The sequence below is a fragment of the Saimiri boliviensis genome, chromosome 5 (genome assembly GCF_048565385.1).
Source record: "Saimiri boliviensis isolate mSaiBol1 chromosome 5, mSaiBol1.pri, whole genome shotgun sequence".
NCBI classification, from domain to species: Eukaryota; Metazoa; Chordata; class Mammalia; order Primates; family Cebidae; genus Saimiri; species Saimiri boliviensis.
In genome coordinates, this window is record NC_133453.1 from 143,741,881 (window position 1) to 143,759,871 (window position 17,991).

The 17,991-nt window shown below is 39.5% G+C and overlaps 1 protein-coding gene across 1 annotated transcript in view; it reads right to left on the bottom strand.

Annotated features, from left to right (window-relative positions):
* The window catches only part of CERS3 (ceramide synthase 3), a 102,220-nt gene that overhangs the window by 25,374 nt on the left and 58,855 nt on the right, over positions 1-17,991 (bottom strand). The window contains exons 10-11 of the mRNA XM_010351239.3: positions 17,586-17,692; positions 3,818-3,971 (exon numbers count right to left, since the gene is read on the bottom strand). Of these exons, the coding sequence (XP_010349541.1) occupies positions 3,818-3,971; positions 17,586-17,692 (261 nt within the window). The remainder of the gene's footprint in view (positions 1-3,817; positions 3,972-17,585; positions 17,693-17,991) is intronic.

Consider the following 17,991-nt stretch of genomic DNA (forward strand, 5'->3'; position numbering starts at 1 on the left):
GATGCGTGATTTCAAGACATGGCAATAATGTGATTGTTTTTACCCACTTTAAAGGCTCAATTCAAATTCCATGACCCAATGAAACATTTCCCGTTCCCTTGAGTTAATTTCTCTTTTTATCTTTTCTTCCATAGCAAGTCTCTGAAGCCTGTATGTAACACAGGACATTCTGTATGCTATTGTTAGTTGCCAATAGGTGAACATTCCTCCAGTAGATGGTGGGCTATTTCCCTAAAGTCAGGGATTATCTTATTCATCTCTGTTCTCTTTCCCTCACTGTGTCCACGAATTAAAGCACAGAATCTAATTCAAAACAACACAAACAAAAAAACGTCAATAGTCTAAATGGTCTAATCAATAGTCTCATCAATTTGTTATTATTTACAGAAGATGTTTTCAGGAACAAAGTATAGTGTGTTCCGCCACAGAGGAACCAAATAGCGAGTAGATAATCACACTTTGAACAAATCCTCTAAGAGAATAATACAATTAAACAGAGAAGCGACAGGAAACACTTAAGGCAAAAAAGGAAAGCGAAACCAAGACTGTCTGCTCATCTGGGAACCTGGAGACACTCCCCAATGTAGGAAAAGGGTAAGAAAGAGATCCCAGTGGTCCCCATGCCCATCATGGACTCCTGTAATCCTAGCCACAGGAGAGCCCCTCAACTCTCATGGGCCATAAGACTAACATAGAGAGCTGCCTAGAGTTGACATGAAAGCATTGCCCCATAGAAGGACTGGTCCCACACACCCGCTGAGTCCTAAGCAGCTACAGCATAGTGCCATTCTGAGAGCCTAGCCTCCGCCAAACTGCAGCCTGTGCTGAAGCATGAAAGTCCCTGCATCTTCACATTCCTAGATCCCCAATGACATCCCCCACATGTGGGCACTGCTGTGGCTGGCCATTGCCACCAGGGCTGAAGCATGAACCATTGACAGTGGCCCTGATACCCCCAGCAGTTGAGCCATCACATGTATTTATAGGCCCCACTGCTGGATGCCACTACCAGGGCCAAGGTGCAAGCCACTGGCAGTGACCCCACTGCCTTAGTAGTAGAGTCATCATGCATTCACAAGTGTCCTAAGGACAGGTTACCCTATCCAACATAAGGACCCAACAACATAAAAACACTACAGCCCAATATCCCTGATGAATATAGACATAAAAAATTCTCAACAAAATACTAGCAAGACAAATCTAACAGTACATCAAAAAGATAACGTACCATGACCAAGTGGGATTCACCCCAGGGATGCAAGTTTAGTTCAGCATAAACAAATAAATAAATGTGATACATTACATTGACAGAATGTAGAACAAAATCTATACGATCATCTCAATAGACACAGAAAAACCACTTCATAATATTCAGCATCCTTTTATGATAAAAACTTTTAATAAACTAGTCATAGAAGGAACATACCTGAACATAATGAAGGCATATATGACAAATTCATAGCTAACATCATAGTAAATGGGGAAAGGCTTAAAGCCTTTCCTTTAAAACTAGAACAAGACAAAGATGTTCACTTTGCTAATCGTATTCAACATAGTACTGGATGTCACAGTCAGAGCAATCAGGCAAGAGACAGAAATAAAAGGCACCCAAATTAGAAAAGAGGATGTAAAATTGTCCCTCTTTGCAGATGGCATGATCTTATATCTAGAAACACCTAAAGACTTCACCAGAAAAGCCTTAGATCTAATAAATAAATTCAGTAAAGTTACAGAATACAAATTCAACATAAAAAAAGTGTGTCTACATATGAACAACACACTAGCTGAAAAAGAATTCAATAAGGCAATCCCATTTACAATAACTACAAAAATACCTAGGAATAAATTTAACTAAGGAGGTAAAAGACTTCTACAAGGAAAACTACAAGACACTGATGTTTAAGAATTGAAGAGGGCATAAACAAATGAAAAGACAGCCCATTCTCATGGATTAGAAAAATTAATATCATTAAAATGACCAGACTGCTCAAAGCAATCTACAGATTCAATCCAATCCCTACCAAGATAGCAATGTTGGCAAGGCATAGCAGCTCACACCTGTAATTCCAGCACTTTGAGAGGCAGAGGCAGGAAGATCGCTTGAGCCCAGGAGTTTAAGACCAGCCTGGAAAACATAGAGACCTCATTGCTACAAAATTTTTTTTAAATTAGCGAAGTGTTGTGGCATGTGCCTGTAGTCCCAGCTACCTCAAGAAGCTGAAGTGGGAGGATTGTTTGATCCTGGGAGACTGAGGCAGCAGTGAGTCATATCATGCCACTGCACTCTAGCCTTGAAGACAGAGAAAGACACTGTCAAAAAAAAAAAGACACCAATGCCATTTTTCACAGAAATAAAGAAAATGCATACATTGGGGAAAAGGACACTTTCTTCAATAAATGGTGTGGGGAAAATTGTATATCCACATACAGAACCTTGAAACTAGACCTCTATTTCTCATCATATACAAAAGTCAACTCAAGATAGATGACAGGCTTAAACATAAGACCCCAAAACATAAAACTACCTGAAGAATACATGAGGGAAGTACTTCAGGGAATTACTTCAGAGCATTGGTCTAGGCACAGATTCAATGGCTAAGACCTCAAAGGCACAGGCAACTAAAACAAAAATAGACAAATGGAACTATATTAAACTAAGAAGCTTCTGCTCAGCAAAGGAAACAATCCATATACTGAGGAGACAACCTGTTGAATGGGAAAAAATATTTGCAAATTATTCATCTCATAATGGACTAACATCCAGACTACATAGGAAACTCAAACAGCTCAACAGTAAAATAAGAACAGCAACAACAGATAATAATAATAATAATTACATTAAAAAAGGGCAAAGGACATGAATAAATATTTCTGAAGAAAAAACATACAATGGCCAGAAGTTATATGAAAAAATGTTAAACGTCACTAATCATCAGGGAAATATGCAAGTCAAAACCACATTGAGATATCACCTCACCCCATTTAAAACTGTTATTACTAAAAAGACAAAAAGTGATTGATAGATGCTGGTGAGAATGAAAAGAAGAGAGAACTCTGATACACTGTTTGTGGGAACATAAATTAGTACAATCTTATGGAAAACAGTATGCAGATTTCTCAAAAACTAAATGTAGAATTACCATATGACCCAGCAATCTCACTACTGGATATCTTCCCAAAGGAAAAGAAATCAATATATCAAAGAGTAGAATGACAGACTCCATCCAGGTGGAGGAGTGTGTTGGTTGGATTGGGGAGAAGATGAAGAGAGGTTGGGTAATAGGTCAAAACTTATAGTTAGATAAACGGAACAAGTTCTAATGTTTGGTAGCAGGTATCTATAGTTAAAACAATACACTATATATTTCAAAATAGCTGGAAGAGAGGACTTGAAATGTTCCCAACACTTAGGGATGATAAATACTCAAGATGATGGATACCGCAATGTCCCGACTACACATTCTATGCATGTACAAAATATCATATAAATATGCACATACATTACATATCAATAAACAAAAGTTTAAAATTTTTCAAGCATAAAAACAGCAACCAATTTTTGGAATTTTAGAATTTTTGACATTTTTAAAATGTCAAAATATATATTTTCTAATAAAAGCAGTTTCTTCAAAGCAGCTTAAAGACCTACTTATGAAAAATCTAGTTCTATTTTACCAAAATTTTAATCAAATCAAGAAAAAAGAATTCTATTTAAAACTATGAATTAACTTGAACATTCAACATTCTGGGTCTTACTATTAACCTGGCAATGACATTCACTAACTAAGAGCAGTAATATTTGGACAGTCGTCCTTACCTTCATGAATATACATCTGTTGAGCATCTTCAAGATATAATAACCCCAGTAAAGGTGAAGGACTTGCAAGACGATGAGCTGTAGGTTGAGGAAGATGTATGAAAAGAAAGGCTCGAGGTAATACATAGGTATAATCAGCGTGCAATATAAAATCCTGAAACACCAAACAGATGAGAGACATTCATTACAACCAAAGGACTTATGAATTTTCAATAACAAAACATGTACTTTTTCTCCTAAGCCATACATTAATTTCATTTCTAATAATGCCTAGGAAATTACTGAAATAAAAGATACAATAATATTATCTTAAATATCATTACTGGCAAGGAACAAAAAAGTACAATCTGTCTTCCTGAAGAAAAGTTAAAGAAAACAGCATTTTTATTACCCAGTGTTTAAACTAGAATGTTTCTGAACTTTGGTTTCCTCTTTTCAAACAACATCATGCACTAACCATTTTTATCTTTCAGTGATGGGGTTAGAGGATGCTGAAGAACAAATAAGATAATGCATGTTTATACAAGGTCATTATTGCCTTAAAACATAATCTTATTTATTTGGCATCAAAGATGAATATAGAATACTACAAAAATAAATATTCCAAATAAAAGAAGCTTTAACCAAGCAAAAATTCCATGATTACTTCCATTTCTGCTTCCTAAACTACATGCTTTATTAATTTCATAAACAGACACAATCTGAACTGCTCCTGATGACCTAAGATGCACATTGTCTTCAGATATTATTGCCATAGAGGCCAGGCATGGTGGCTCATCCTTGTAATCCCAGGACTTTGGGAGGCTGAGGTGAACAGATCACTTGAGGTCAGGAGTTTGAAACCAGCCTGGCCAACATGGTCAAATCCTGTCTCTACTAGAAATACAAAAATGAACTGGGTGTGGTGCCTTGCACCTGTAATCCCAGCCACTAGGGAGGCTGAGACATGAGAATCATTTGAACCTGGGATGCAGAGGTTGCAGTGAGCCAAGATTGTGCCACTGGACTTCCGCCTGGGTGACAGAGCAGGACTCCATAAAAAAAATTTTTTTTTAAAGATATTATTGCCATATGAAGGGCTATTTGTTCATTTCTTAAACCTACATAGTACTACTATAAATTTAGAGCTCTTCAATAGGTTTGTTTATAAGTATACTAGTTATAGAAATAATTTTTCATGTAACATTGGGGAAACAAAAAAATAAAATTGTCCATAACACCATCACCTTAAACAAACATTGTAATTTTCATGCATTCTCTTTCAGTATTTTCCTATATAATTTAAAAAAATTTTTATTAACATGCAGTAAAATTTACTGTTTTTTGGTGTACCACCAAATGAATTTAATATGCCTATAGGTTTGTTCAAACACTATTACAATTAGAATACAGAACAGTCCATCATGTCAAAAAATTCCCTGATGCTATTCCTTTATTGCCCACACCCTCCTCCATCCCTAACACTTGGCAAACACTTTGCTCTCTATCCTTTGTTCTGTCTTCCCAAGGACATAAATGGAATCATACAGTGTGTGAGCTTTTAAAGCCACCTTCTTTCACATAGCAAAGTGCTTTTAAGATTCATTCAGTGATAATGGTTATCAACAGCATGCTCCTCCTTATTACTGAGTGGCACTCCACTTTACAGCTGCACCACAGTTTGTCTTTTCACCCACTGAAGAGCATTTGGGTTGTTTCCAGCTTTTGACACTTATGAATAGAACTGCTATAAATATTCACGTAGATATTTAAATGTGAACAGAAATTTTGATTTGTCAAGGGTAAGCATATAGGGGTAGAATTGTGTGCCATATGGTAAATATATGCTTAACTTTATAAAAAACTTAAAAACTATTTTCTAGAGTGGTTGCTTTATATTCCCACCAGCAAAGCATGAGAATGTCAGTTGTTCTGTAGCCTTGTTTTGTACTTCATATTGTTCTATATTTTTGCCACTGCAGTAAACAAAGCATTTGTGAGACTATTATGTTCAATTACATTTAGCTTTAAATCAAAGACATTTTATGTTATTTAGACCACTTGGCACATATAGTCTTTCATAAACTAAAATTATTTCTGTAAAAGTGTGTATTTCTAAATGTGAGATTACTGTTTCAAGATGTACATTAAAGTTACAAAAATTCAGCATGTATATTAAAAGGTACTAAAGTGTTGCCAAATATTTTCCAAAATTATAACTATTTATAAGGCCATGAGCAATTTATGAAAGAAGGGTTTAACTGAACTCAGAACTAGTATGAAATAGCTTCAAAATGTGTTAATTTAAAGATAAAACACTTTCAATTTACATTATTTACAGGCTTTAACAGTTCCCCTATGTCTGCTTAGTAGCTCTATTTCTTCTTTTTTAAGTTATCAGTTCGAGTTCTTTGTTTGAAAAACAGGGGCCAGGTGCAGTGGCTCATGCCTGTAATCCCAGCACTTTGGGAGGCCGAGGTGGGTGGATCACCTGAGGTCAGTTCAAGACCAGCCTGACCAACATGGTGAAACCCTGTATTTACTAAAAAATACAATTATTAGCCAGGTGTGGTGGCAGGTGCCTGTAATCCCAGCTACTCAGGTCACTGAGGCAGAAGAATTGCTTGAACCTGGGAGGCACAGTGTGCAGTGAGCTGAAACTGCACCACTGCACTTCAGCCTGGTTGATGCAGTGAGATTCCATCTCAAAAAAGAAAATAGATGTAATAACTTGATTGCTTTTAAAAACTTAGGAATTACAGAAAAATATACAGAGGTTAAGGAAAAAAATCACCTGAAGTCTCACAACTTACAGGTAGTCCAGAATATTTTGGTGAACATAATTCAGGGTATCTCTCTCAAAAACACATTCTTTAAGGTGCTTTTTTTGTTGCCCCTCCTAACACCACATGATTTTATGTAAGGATGTGATCACTACCTATGTGTATATTTGTACCCTGCCTTTTTCATGCAGTAACATTTTACAGAGAGCTTTCCACATCAATGAACATAGCTATCTGTCAAGAGTCAGCAAAGTTGTTTGTAAAGGAACAGATGATAAATATTTCAGGCATCTGGACCATTTGTTCTCTGTTGCAACTACTCAGTTCAGCCAATACAGCCATGACAGCTAACATTACATAAACTAATTCATGTATAGAAAGTACATATATTAGTGTGTGTGGCTGTGTTCCAAGAAAACTTTATCAACAAAACCAGGCAATAGGCTGAATTTTGCATTTGAGCCATAGCCTGCCAACCCCTACACCATAAGTAATGGCTTCACAGAAATCCATTTTATAGCTATATCATAATTTAACTAATCTCTTATTGGAAGACATTCAAATTCTTCCCAACTGCTCATTATATTAGAAAAAATGCTGTGATAATTACTTGTTAAAACGTTTTTTTTTTCAGTCGGGAGACAGGGTCTTGCTCTGTCTTCCAGGCAGGAGTGCAGTGGCATGGCTCACTGCAGCCTCTAACTCCCACGGTCAAGCAATCCTTCAACCTCAGCTACCTGAGTAGCTGAGACTCTTGGTACATGCCACCACAACTGGCCAATTTTTTTTTTTTTTTTTGAGACAAGGTTTTGTCTTTTTGCCCAGGCTGATTTCAAACTCCTAGACTTAAGGGGTTCACTAACTTGGGCCTCCCAAAGTTCTGGGATTACAGGTATGAACCACCACATGTTGCCCTATAAAAACATTTTGATGTAATTGTTTGATTATCCACTTAGAATAGCTAAAATTCTGAATCAAAGAGTAGACTCATTTTATAATTTGGAGTATAATGTTAGACTGCTTTTCAGAAAGACTATACCAACTTATATTCTTGCACCCAATATATAAGAGAACTTGCTTCCTCAGATATTGACTAATATTGCATTTTGTCAGCGTCCACCTAAAATAACAGAGTATTATTTATATTTACATTTTTATTTAATGTATAGTGACTATATATATTTTATACATATAATTATATCTTTTATTGGTTATTTTACTTGGCTACTTTTATTTATTCTTTTATCCACTGCTGCTTTGTAGCATCTGTCCATTTTTCTATGGGAGCATTTATTTTTTCTGTTGATTCTTAGATGCTCTTTATATATTAAGATATTGGCTGGGAGCAGTGGCTCATGCCTGTAATCTCAGCACTTTGGGAGGCCGAGGCGAGTGGATCACAAGGTCAAGAGATCGAGACCATCCTGGTCAACATGGTGAAACCCTGTCTCTACTAAACATACAAAAAATTAGCCGAGCACGGTGGCGCGCGCCTGTGGTCCCAGCTACTCGGGAGGCTGAGGCAGGAGAATTGCTTGAACCCAGGAGGTGGAGGTTGCCGTGAGCCAAGATCACGCCATTGCACTCCAGCCTGGGTAACGAGAGTGAAACTCCGTCTCAAAAAAAAAAAAAAAAGATATCAACTATATTTTTGAATTATGTTAATTAGCTTTACCTATTCCAATACTTTCTTTCAATACTGATTTTTTTTGGCAAAGTTATTTAAAAATTTTTAAAATAGAATCTGTCAATTGCTTATTTTATACCTGGCCTACATGTTATGCTTTAAAGGCCCTTTTTCAGCCCCATCAATATAAAACATATTTTCCTATATTTTCTTAAAGTCCTGCCTTTAATACTTATATATCATGTCACTTCTTTGTGCATTTCCTCATCTGTAGAATGCAAGAAGAGAGTACCTACCTTATTTATTCAATAAACTGTTACTGAGCACCTACTGAAGTGCTACCTGACACTTGGCAGTAGCCAGGAATATAAAAAGGAATGAAAGGGACCAAACCCCTAAACCAGCAGGGCTTACCTTCTGGTACCCACATTTATTTATAGGCTTATTAAAGGAAATGACACATTTAAAAACCTATTTGCCATTCCGGTTTGCTGGATCCTTGGGCAATTTTGTGCCTTATTCTGTATTCTTTCTGCCTAGAATGTACTTTCTCTTTTCAACTGAACCCCCTTCTATCCATTAAAGTACGGGTCTCTCCACAACAAGTTTCCATGTAATTCTGGTCACTGATGAGTTTATTCCTTTCCTCCTGGCTCTCCCCTCCTCACTAGCAGGCAAGCTTTCCAAAGGCAGTGGCCAGGACACCTTCATCTCTGGGTCCCTCCCTTGTCTGGCTCAGGGTCTTGCCCCTTAATATGTTATTTAGCTTTTAGGTCCCCTATTGGGAATTTGTCAGTGTTATTATTGACAAAGGGACTGACCAAAAAAGCCTTCTTTATACAGTCTACCAGAGAATGTGAATAATTAGGTAAACATGTAATTGCCCATTGTGACCCAAGCAGAGAAGAAAGAAAGAAAAAGACAGGGCAGGGTTCTACATGTACAAAAGCTGTCAAGTGGGAAGCGTCATGGAAAATTCAAGGAGCTAAAGGAAGACCAGTGTGGCTTAAGTGGGAGGAGTGGCATGAAGGGTGTTGTAAGATGAAATGGGAGAGGTGAAGAAGCCATCTCGGGTAGGCCTTGCAAGTCAAGGTGGAGGTGTGGCCTTCATTATGAGAGCAACAGGAAGCTTTGGCTGGCTTTAGAAAGAGGAGTGATACACATGGAACAGAATCATCAGAGCTGGGTTCAAGGCTCAACGCCACTAATTTCTTAGTTCACTAAGAAACTGCGTAAGTCACCAAGCCTTGGTTCCTTAGTCACTGGGTAGAACTGTCCTTCCACCACCGCCTCTGACTGGAGGCTCCCAGGAGACACATAGAAGATGCCATTAAGATGCAAATGTCTTCTAAGAGAGCTGAGCCTCTAGACAGAGAGAAGAGGCCAATGGGACTGGTGGTGGAGTCTTCAAGATTTGAATCAGGGCTCCCAGGATCTTAGCAAGTTCCATAATCTCTCTAGGCTTCAGTTTCTTTTGTGAAATGAGAACACCACTTGGGTTGTTATAAAGATTAAATAAGTTGACAAATGTAAAGTGCTTATTATACAGTAAGTATTCAAAAATGAGAGTTATAACTATTACTCTTTCTACCATTATGGCCATGACTACTTTCCCACAACTAGCCCTTTCCTACTGCAGAGGATGTATGCTAATAATAACACAGTTAGAGCAACACCCCCAAGAAAGTGCTCCTGAACTGGCTGGATTTCCTGCCAATGGGAGGAGGAGGAGGACACTTTGGAGAGGGTGAGCAGTCTCCAAGGAATGGGGACTCTGCTGCCTGAAAATTCTCTGCAAGAGGACAGAGGGGACTGGAGGCCAAAGAAGTGGAACAGGAGTCCAGAGGAGAGTAGCCATTGTGGTATTGGTGACAGCCAGCTATGATGCCACAGTTAGACATCAATGAAGTATGGTCTAGTCTCTCAACTTAAGTTTCCTCTCCTTCTATGCTAAAAGAAGAATGGGAAAAATAAAAACAAAAAACCCTCTGCCCTTCCCAACTCTCTTCCTAGCACACGTGCATGCGTGCAGGCACATGCAAAGAACACACAACACTTGTACATTATCAGCAGTCACCACCACCTTACAGCAACTAAATGGAATTTTCCTTTTCATACAGAATGCCAAAAGACTACTATATTCCTAAATTATTAGGACCACTTTGCCCCTGTCCACTGGATTTAATCTGTCCAAATTGATATGCTACTACCATGCCCTTGGATTGCAAAGCTCAGCTTTGTGTGTTTTCAGTTTGTTTCCAATCTTAGCTCTTCTAATGACTAAAGTTTGCATTGTTTGAATAAATTGCAGTGTTGGTATAAATATTAGCTGATTTTGCTGGACTAGCTAAGGCAACCACCAAAAAGTTGTATTTGTCTAACGAAAATTGCCAGGTAAAGATCTTATTTTCTCGCTAATTGTGGGTATGAGCATTAGGCCCTTTTAGGAGAGCAAATACTGGTTCTACAGGTGAACAATTGTCTACCTCAGTGATCTCTTAAGTTTCTAAATGACTGGGCAGTTGAAGAAAATTTAATAAATACTTAGTAAAGGCAAACGATACTGCTCTCCATCTAGTTTCAAATTTAACTTGAAACATATCTGTTCTGCGTTTCAAATACCCTGTTTCTAGTCTTCATTCTTTCATAACTAGCTATGTGATCCTGGAAGTACCTTAACTCTTCATCTGAAAAATAAACATGGCATCTAAATGTTTCGACAATGTCAGCAACATGAAAGACAAAGAAGAGGTAAGGAACTGTTCCAGATGAATGACAACGAAATGCAAGACATGATACGGAGCTATATCCCCACGCAGTGGGGGGAAGAGCTAGAAAACACATGATTGGACTGACTGACTAACTTGGAACGTGGAAGGCAGACTGCTACATTTCCTGCAATTGATAACCACATTATGTTTATGTAAGAAAATGTCCTTCTTCCTAGGAAATACACACTCAAATATTTAGGGCACAAGGAATTATTTAGTTGATACTTACAACTTCTAAATGGTTCAGAAACAAATACGTGTATTCATACGCACGTGTGGAGGGGAAGGAGAGAGAGAAAAATGACAAAGTAAATGGGGCAAAATGCTAACTGATAAACAGTATATCTAAGGGTTCTCTGTAATATGCTAGATATTTCTTTGTAAGCTTAAAACTATTTCTAAAATTGGGAGACCGAGGCAGGTGGATCGTGAGATCAAGAGATTGAGACCATCATGGCCAACATGGTGAAACTCTGTCTCTGCTAAAACTACAAAAATTAGCTGGGCATGGTGATGCATGCCTGTAGTCCCACCCAGCTACTTGTGAGGCCGAGGAAGAAGAATTGCTTGAACCTGGGAGGTGGAGGTTGCAGTGAGCCGAGATCGCGCACTACACTCCAGCTTGGCAACAGAGCGAGACTGTGTCTCAAAAAGAAATTATTTCAAATAAATTAATAAGTGAATAAAAGGACAGGAGTAGATTATAAATAAGGTTCCTTATTCTAGGATTCTATGGTTTGAACAGGGGTTATTGTTGTAGCTGTCCTTCATAAACTTAAAAATGGTAGTAAGAAGGTACCAAGCACAAGGGCAGGATGAGATAGCTTTTCCGAGGGTTCCTGTGGAATGAGACAGTGAACATATGTGGCAGAACAGGCAGTCTCCTTCATCAGGTATGTGACTAGAAAGTCTAGTTTGGAGATCCATATCTGGAGTGGTGGCTCAAGGGAGTGGCGAGCTGTAACAGTCTTTCTTGCCTTGTACCTTCCTGTTCTTTGCTGTCTGTGCAAAGGGCACTAAGCTGACCATGGTGCCATCAGAACCCATGCTCTTCCATCTGCTTTTCATTTAGGACCAAGGCTCCAGGCCTTCAGAGAACAAGAAGGGTCCATCCTTCTCTAATCCCTGGTCCCCACCCATGCACGTCAGCTAAGAGCACTGTTGGGTACTTTCAGCTTTGTCTTGTCTTTTCTCTATTTTTTAAAATTCTCCTTTCTCTGTTAGCCATTCCAAGCATTTACATGGTCACACAGTCCATAATATTCCCTTTCATGTATGGATTTCCCAGGGCACCATTTTTTTACAGTTGTAAAAGCTGGATCATCAAAAGCTGACATCCGAAGTCCAGTGAACCAGTGGTGAGGAGAAAACCTTACAAGCATATGTGTCTTCAGAAGTAAGGAAGCTAGGTGTTTGAGTATTATTTGCAGTTGAAAATGTTTTGTTTTTTACTTTTTGAAACATCTGAGAAACACAGTCAGTGTGAATAGTCTTCAAACATATGAAACAGGGGTAGACACAAAGATCTCTCTATGGCCTTGATGTGCTCCTGGAAGGCACAAGCTGTGTCTCACTCCCCGTGTGCTGTTGTAACACCTGCCTATGATGAGTTAAACGAGCCACCCTGCCACCTGCACCTTCAGCTGTGACAGACACTAAATTCGCAGGTGCAAAACCAGCAAAGCAGAGCACACCTTCCCTTCAGGTAGACCTGCCTCAGTGGAACCACGATCTGCTCTTGTTGTTAGTGGAGAAAATTGTTAGTAGTCAGAGGAATGGTTTGCCTGGCCTTAGAAAGGTCTTTCTAGCCTAATAACTCTGTGGGCATTTGCATGTTCAAGAAGGTAGATACATCCAATAATTAGAGAATCATTTTTTGAAAACAATAGTTGGGAATACAGTGTGAAAAACATATGCCTGCAATTTAAATGGTTTTGAATAAAAATGCAAACAAATGAATTTCTGCCTAATGTTAATGAAACAATGCTTAGAAAACCAATGTAACTAGCCATTGCAGAAGCTGACTGGGAATGAGATCAGATCCCCAGAAACAGAAGAGGAGCCTAGTGGCTGGACACGAAAGGGAGGCTCACCAACAGAATATGCAAATGTGACTGAGGCTGGGGAAAATGAGAGAAAAGTCAAAGACAGGGAAAGGGAAATGTACTAACTCCAGTTATTTTTCTCAAGGCTTCTAGACAAATCTCAGACGAGCACAACCCGTCAGCTTTCTCCCAAAGACGTGCAACAAAAGCAGCTGGAAAGAAGAACAGAGCAACTGGATTGCAAACTGCTTCCCAGGGTGCCTCTAAAATGTCTCAGTCTTGAAATAGGTTAGCTGAGCCACCTTCCAATGATACCTACGATCTGCACATTGCTTGGTCCATAGTAAAATCCCAACACATTTGGATAGAATAAATCATCCTTGAAAAATGAATCCATAGAGTTATAAGTTTTAGACAGAGGATTGGAGCCAAGCTAACAACAAGGAACCAAATTTTCCCCTTTGGCTCCACGAAGATGATGGTGCAACAGGTTCATGCTGGTGGGAAGACCCTTTAAAATACAGCAGTACACTGCACCAGAAAGAAGATCCCTCTCTGACGGACATGCTTTCTTCAGAGACCAGTGAAAACTGATCTGCCAAACTTCCAATGGTTTGGTGAGGTTTTCCTCAACTTTCCAAACAATGAGAACCAGTCAACATCAGTACAAACATATTTTTATCAGGAAAAAGTTTTTGTTGTTGTTCCATTGTTATAACTTTTTTTTTTTTTGAGATGGAGTTTCACTCTTGTCACCCAGGCTGGAGTGCAATGTTGCAATCCCAGCTCACTGCAACCTCCACCTCCTGGGTTCAAGCGATTCTCCTGTCTCAGCCTCCTGAGTAGCTAGGATTACAGGCACCCGCCACCACGCCGGGCTAATTTTTGCATTTTTGGTAGAGATGGGGTTTTACCATGTTGACCAGGCTGGTCTTGAACTCCTGGCCTCAGGTGATTTGCCTGCCTCAGCCTCCCAAAGTGGTGCTGGGATTACAGCCACCACACCCAGCCTGTTTTGTTTTGTTTTACCGTCAAGTTTGTTCATATTGATTTATTTGCAACCCAACTCCTTGAAGACAGCAAATAGGAGTACTGGCTGCCCTCTACAATGGGCAAGTGAATTCAGTATCAAGATCAAGAAAATGCCAAATGCATGTACCAAAATCTCCTTAAAATCCAGAAATGCTGGCATGAGAATGAGTTCTTAAACGTAGGGTTTTCGAAGACAAAGGTATGTGGGAAAATAGCACACTCTCCTGCTAATCACTCAGCACCACCTGTTGTTCAATTGTTTGTGCGTGAGTAAACTTGTTTATTTTGAGACATCACGGGACAGTCTGAGGTGAATATTCTCCATTGCTAAATCAAAAGCCAACCAGGGCAGCAATGTTGAGGAGCTTCTCAGAGAGTTCCTGGAACGAAGAGCTTCCATGCTGTGTGCTTTTAAAATATTTCTGCAAATTCACTGAAACTGCTCCCATCAAGAAATGGAGTCTAGTCTTCCTTCCCTTGAATATGAGTCAAATTTAGTGACCTGGTTCCAATGAAAAATATAAGGTTGGAAATGACATGATGTGACTATTGAGGCTGGTTATGAGAAAAGAAGCAGCATCTCTTTAGCACTCTCTGAAGACGCTCACCCTCGAAATGCAGGTGCCGTGAAATGAGGAGGTCAAGGCCAGGTAGAGGGGCTGTGGGTGTTCCAGCCAACAAGCAGCATCAGCCAGCTGACTTTCTCTTTCTTTTCTCCTTCCTTCCTCCCTTCCTCTCTTCCTCCCTTCCTCTCTCCCCCCACCCTTTCCTTTCTTCTTTTGAAGACACCCAGGCTGGAGTGCAGTGGCACAATCTCAGCTCACTGCAACCTTCGTCTCCCAGGTTCAAGTAATTCTCCTGCCTCAGGCTCCCAAGTAGCTGGGATTACAGGCATATGCCACTACACCCAGCTAAATTGTTTTGTATTTTTAGTAGAGACAGGGTTTCACCATGTTCGCCAGGCTGGTCTAGAACTCCTGACCTCAGGCCATCTGTACACTTTAGCTTCCCCAAGTACTGGCATTGCAGGTGTGAGCCACTGCACCCAGCCCGATTTTTTTTTTTTTTTTTTTTTTTTTTTTTTTTTTTTTTGAGACGGCGTTTCGCTCTTGTTACCCAGGCTGGAGTGCAATGGCGCGATCTCGGCTCACCGCAACCTCCACCTCCTGGGTTCAAGCAATTCTCCTGCCTCAGCCTCCTGAGTAGCTGGGATTACAGGCACACACCACCATGCCCAGCTAATTTTTTGTATTTTTAGTAGAGACGGGGTTTCACCGTGTTGACCAGGATGGTCTCGATCTCTTGACCTCGTGATCCACCTGCCTCGGCCTCCCAAAGTGCTGGGATTACAGGCTTGAGTCACCGCACCCGGCCCAGCCTGATTTTCTATATATGACTTTAACCACTTGCTGAGGACTCTAGACAATACGTGACTGCCCAGCCACCATATAACTGTGACCACACAAGAGACCCTAAGTGATAATCATCTAGCCAAGGCCAATCAACTCCTAGAACCATGAGAAATAATAATAATAATCAATCAAGGTTGTTGTCTTAAAACAGAGGTCTCCAAACTATGGCCTCTGGGTAAAATCTGGCCTGCAATGTGGCTGTATGTTTTCATACAGCCCATGAGCTAAGTAATAAGTAAGTATGGCTTGGTACATTTTTAAAGGATTATAAAACAAAACAAAACAAAGAAAAATATGCAAAAAAGACCATATGTGGCCCTTAAATCCTAAAATATATATATTCTCTAGCCTTTTACAGAAAAGGTTTGCCTACTGCTGTCCTAAGCCACTAGGTTTTCAGATGCTTTATCATATAACAACAGGTGACTGGAACGTGTAGTGCCTTTGGGACACAAGGAAAAGAATTAGGGGCAAATGCTGGGTTGACAGTATCATGAAAGTCATACTGAAAAGCTGTGCCCAACTGTCATCTGCAAGTCAATATTATTCTATCAATAACTGCTATCATAATATACATATACTATATATTATTAGAATTATATATAGTATGATAGCAGTTATGGATAGAATGATCAATAATTATATATATAAAAACATGGTCTCACTATGTTGCTCAGGTTGATCTCAACCTCCTGGGCTTAAGCAATCACCCCACTTCAGGCTCCTGAGTATCTGGGACCATAGGTGCAGAGCACCACGCCCAGCCATTATTAAAATTTCACAAATACACTTGCTCAGTCAAAGTGTAAGTGATGGTAATGGTTTATTAACCAAGGAAAGTGTCTGAGACATATATCTTGGATTTGATTCTAGTTTAACTTCAAATTCTGAGATACTCATTTATACGTTTAATTATAATCGAGAGCATTTACTGATTCTTTACTGAGTACCAGACATTGTTTTAAACTACATAAAACAATGTAGTTAAGCCTCATGACAACCCTTATTTCCATTTTACAGATGAGAAAACTGAGGCACAGAGAGGTGGTCTAGCCTGTTCAAGGTCACAAAGTTTGCAAGTGGGAGCCAGGATTTAAATGCAGGATGGACTCTTGTATCTAGCAATTTAAACACTACACTCTTGCTCCTTTCCAGAAAATGCCTAATATACAGGGTCTGAAGAATGCAGCTGACTTCCACGGGAAGGGCATTGACCTCTTTGGCTGCATTTTCCCGCACGCTATCCAAGTGTGCTGTCTATACACTTAGGAATGACGCCTGGAACTTGAGTCTGAGTCTCCATTTCCCCTGGATCTAGGCTCTTCAGTAGCACTGTATTCTGTTTAGAGGATCCCAAGCTCCCAGACTAGCCCCAAATTATGGTCGGTTAAAAGCCGTTCCTCCCAAACCGCCTATGTCTTTCCTGCATGTTTACTCTGGTTTCTGTCGTTCAACATATGGAAAATTATGGTTCCCAAGGAAATGACTGTCAGGGGAGATGCAATCTATTCTCTCCATTGCCACTCTGTGGCTAAACAAAATCAACAGACTGATAGAGAGGCAATCATATCAAAAGGATACTCAAACCATTATTAGAACTAGTGGTCATGGAGAGTGAAATAAATGAGTATCACTTTCCTTATCTGGGATGTGGAAGTGATAATAATACTCATCTTTATGATTTATTATGTAGACTAGAGCCAAGATATGGAAAGAACCTAACCCAGTGTCTGACATTCAAGCACTGATTGTAATTATTGTCACACAGAACATGCCTCTCTTTTAGAGAACTGGTGATTGGACAGTGACTTGTCATTGAGTGACTGGGAAAGCTGCTAACCACAAAGAAAGGTCCACATTCAAGAAACAAGACAGAGTAAGAGTTGCTGCTTGCCCATCAAGTCACACATTTTCCACCTCCTGTTGTAATAAGCATTTTTCACACTATAGAGTGCTGTTTTAATTACCTATACGAATGGCTCCATCACATTCTTTTCCCCAACTGAACTTGGCACAGATAACTGGAGACCCATGTATGGAAAGGCCAACGCCCTGATGGTAACCATGTGCTGAGGCCACCACATTGACCACAGGCAGGGTGCATCACCCGTCTACTCACCAGAAGGGAAAAACAATGAAGCGGCTGATGAAAAATATGGCAGAGAAGATGAAAAACAGGGTGTTACAGGTCTGTGTCCATCCAGCATAAGAAAACATCTTAGCAGACTGTGAACAAAGAAAGAATCTGCAGTTAAAGTAACAGTAGCATACATTTTTAAATTTAAATTTATAAGTGAAATGATATGAGGTCTGGGATTTGCTTCAAAACAGTCTAGTGGAAGGTAGGGTTACAAGTGGGACAATAGATCAAACAAGACTGGACATACTGATAAGTGCTAATGCTGATGGGTCCGTTATACAATTCCCTTTATCTTATCATGTGTTTGACATTTTCCATAACATAATGTTTCTTAAAAATACATTAAAATAACCATACTACTAGTTGTGCTTTTCAAAAGCACCAA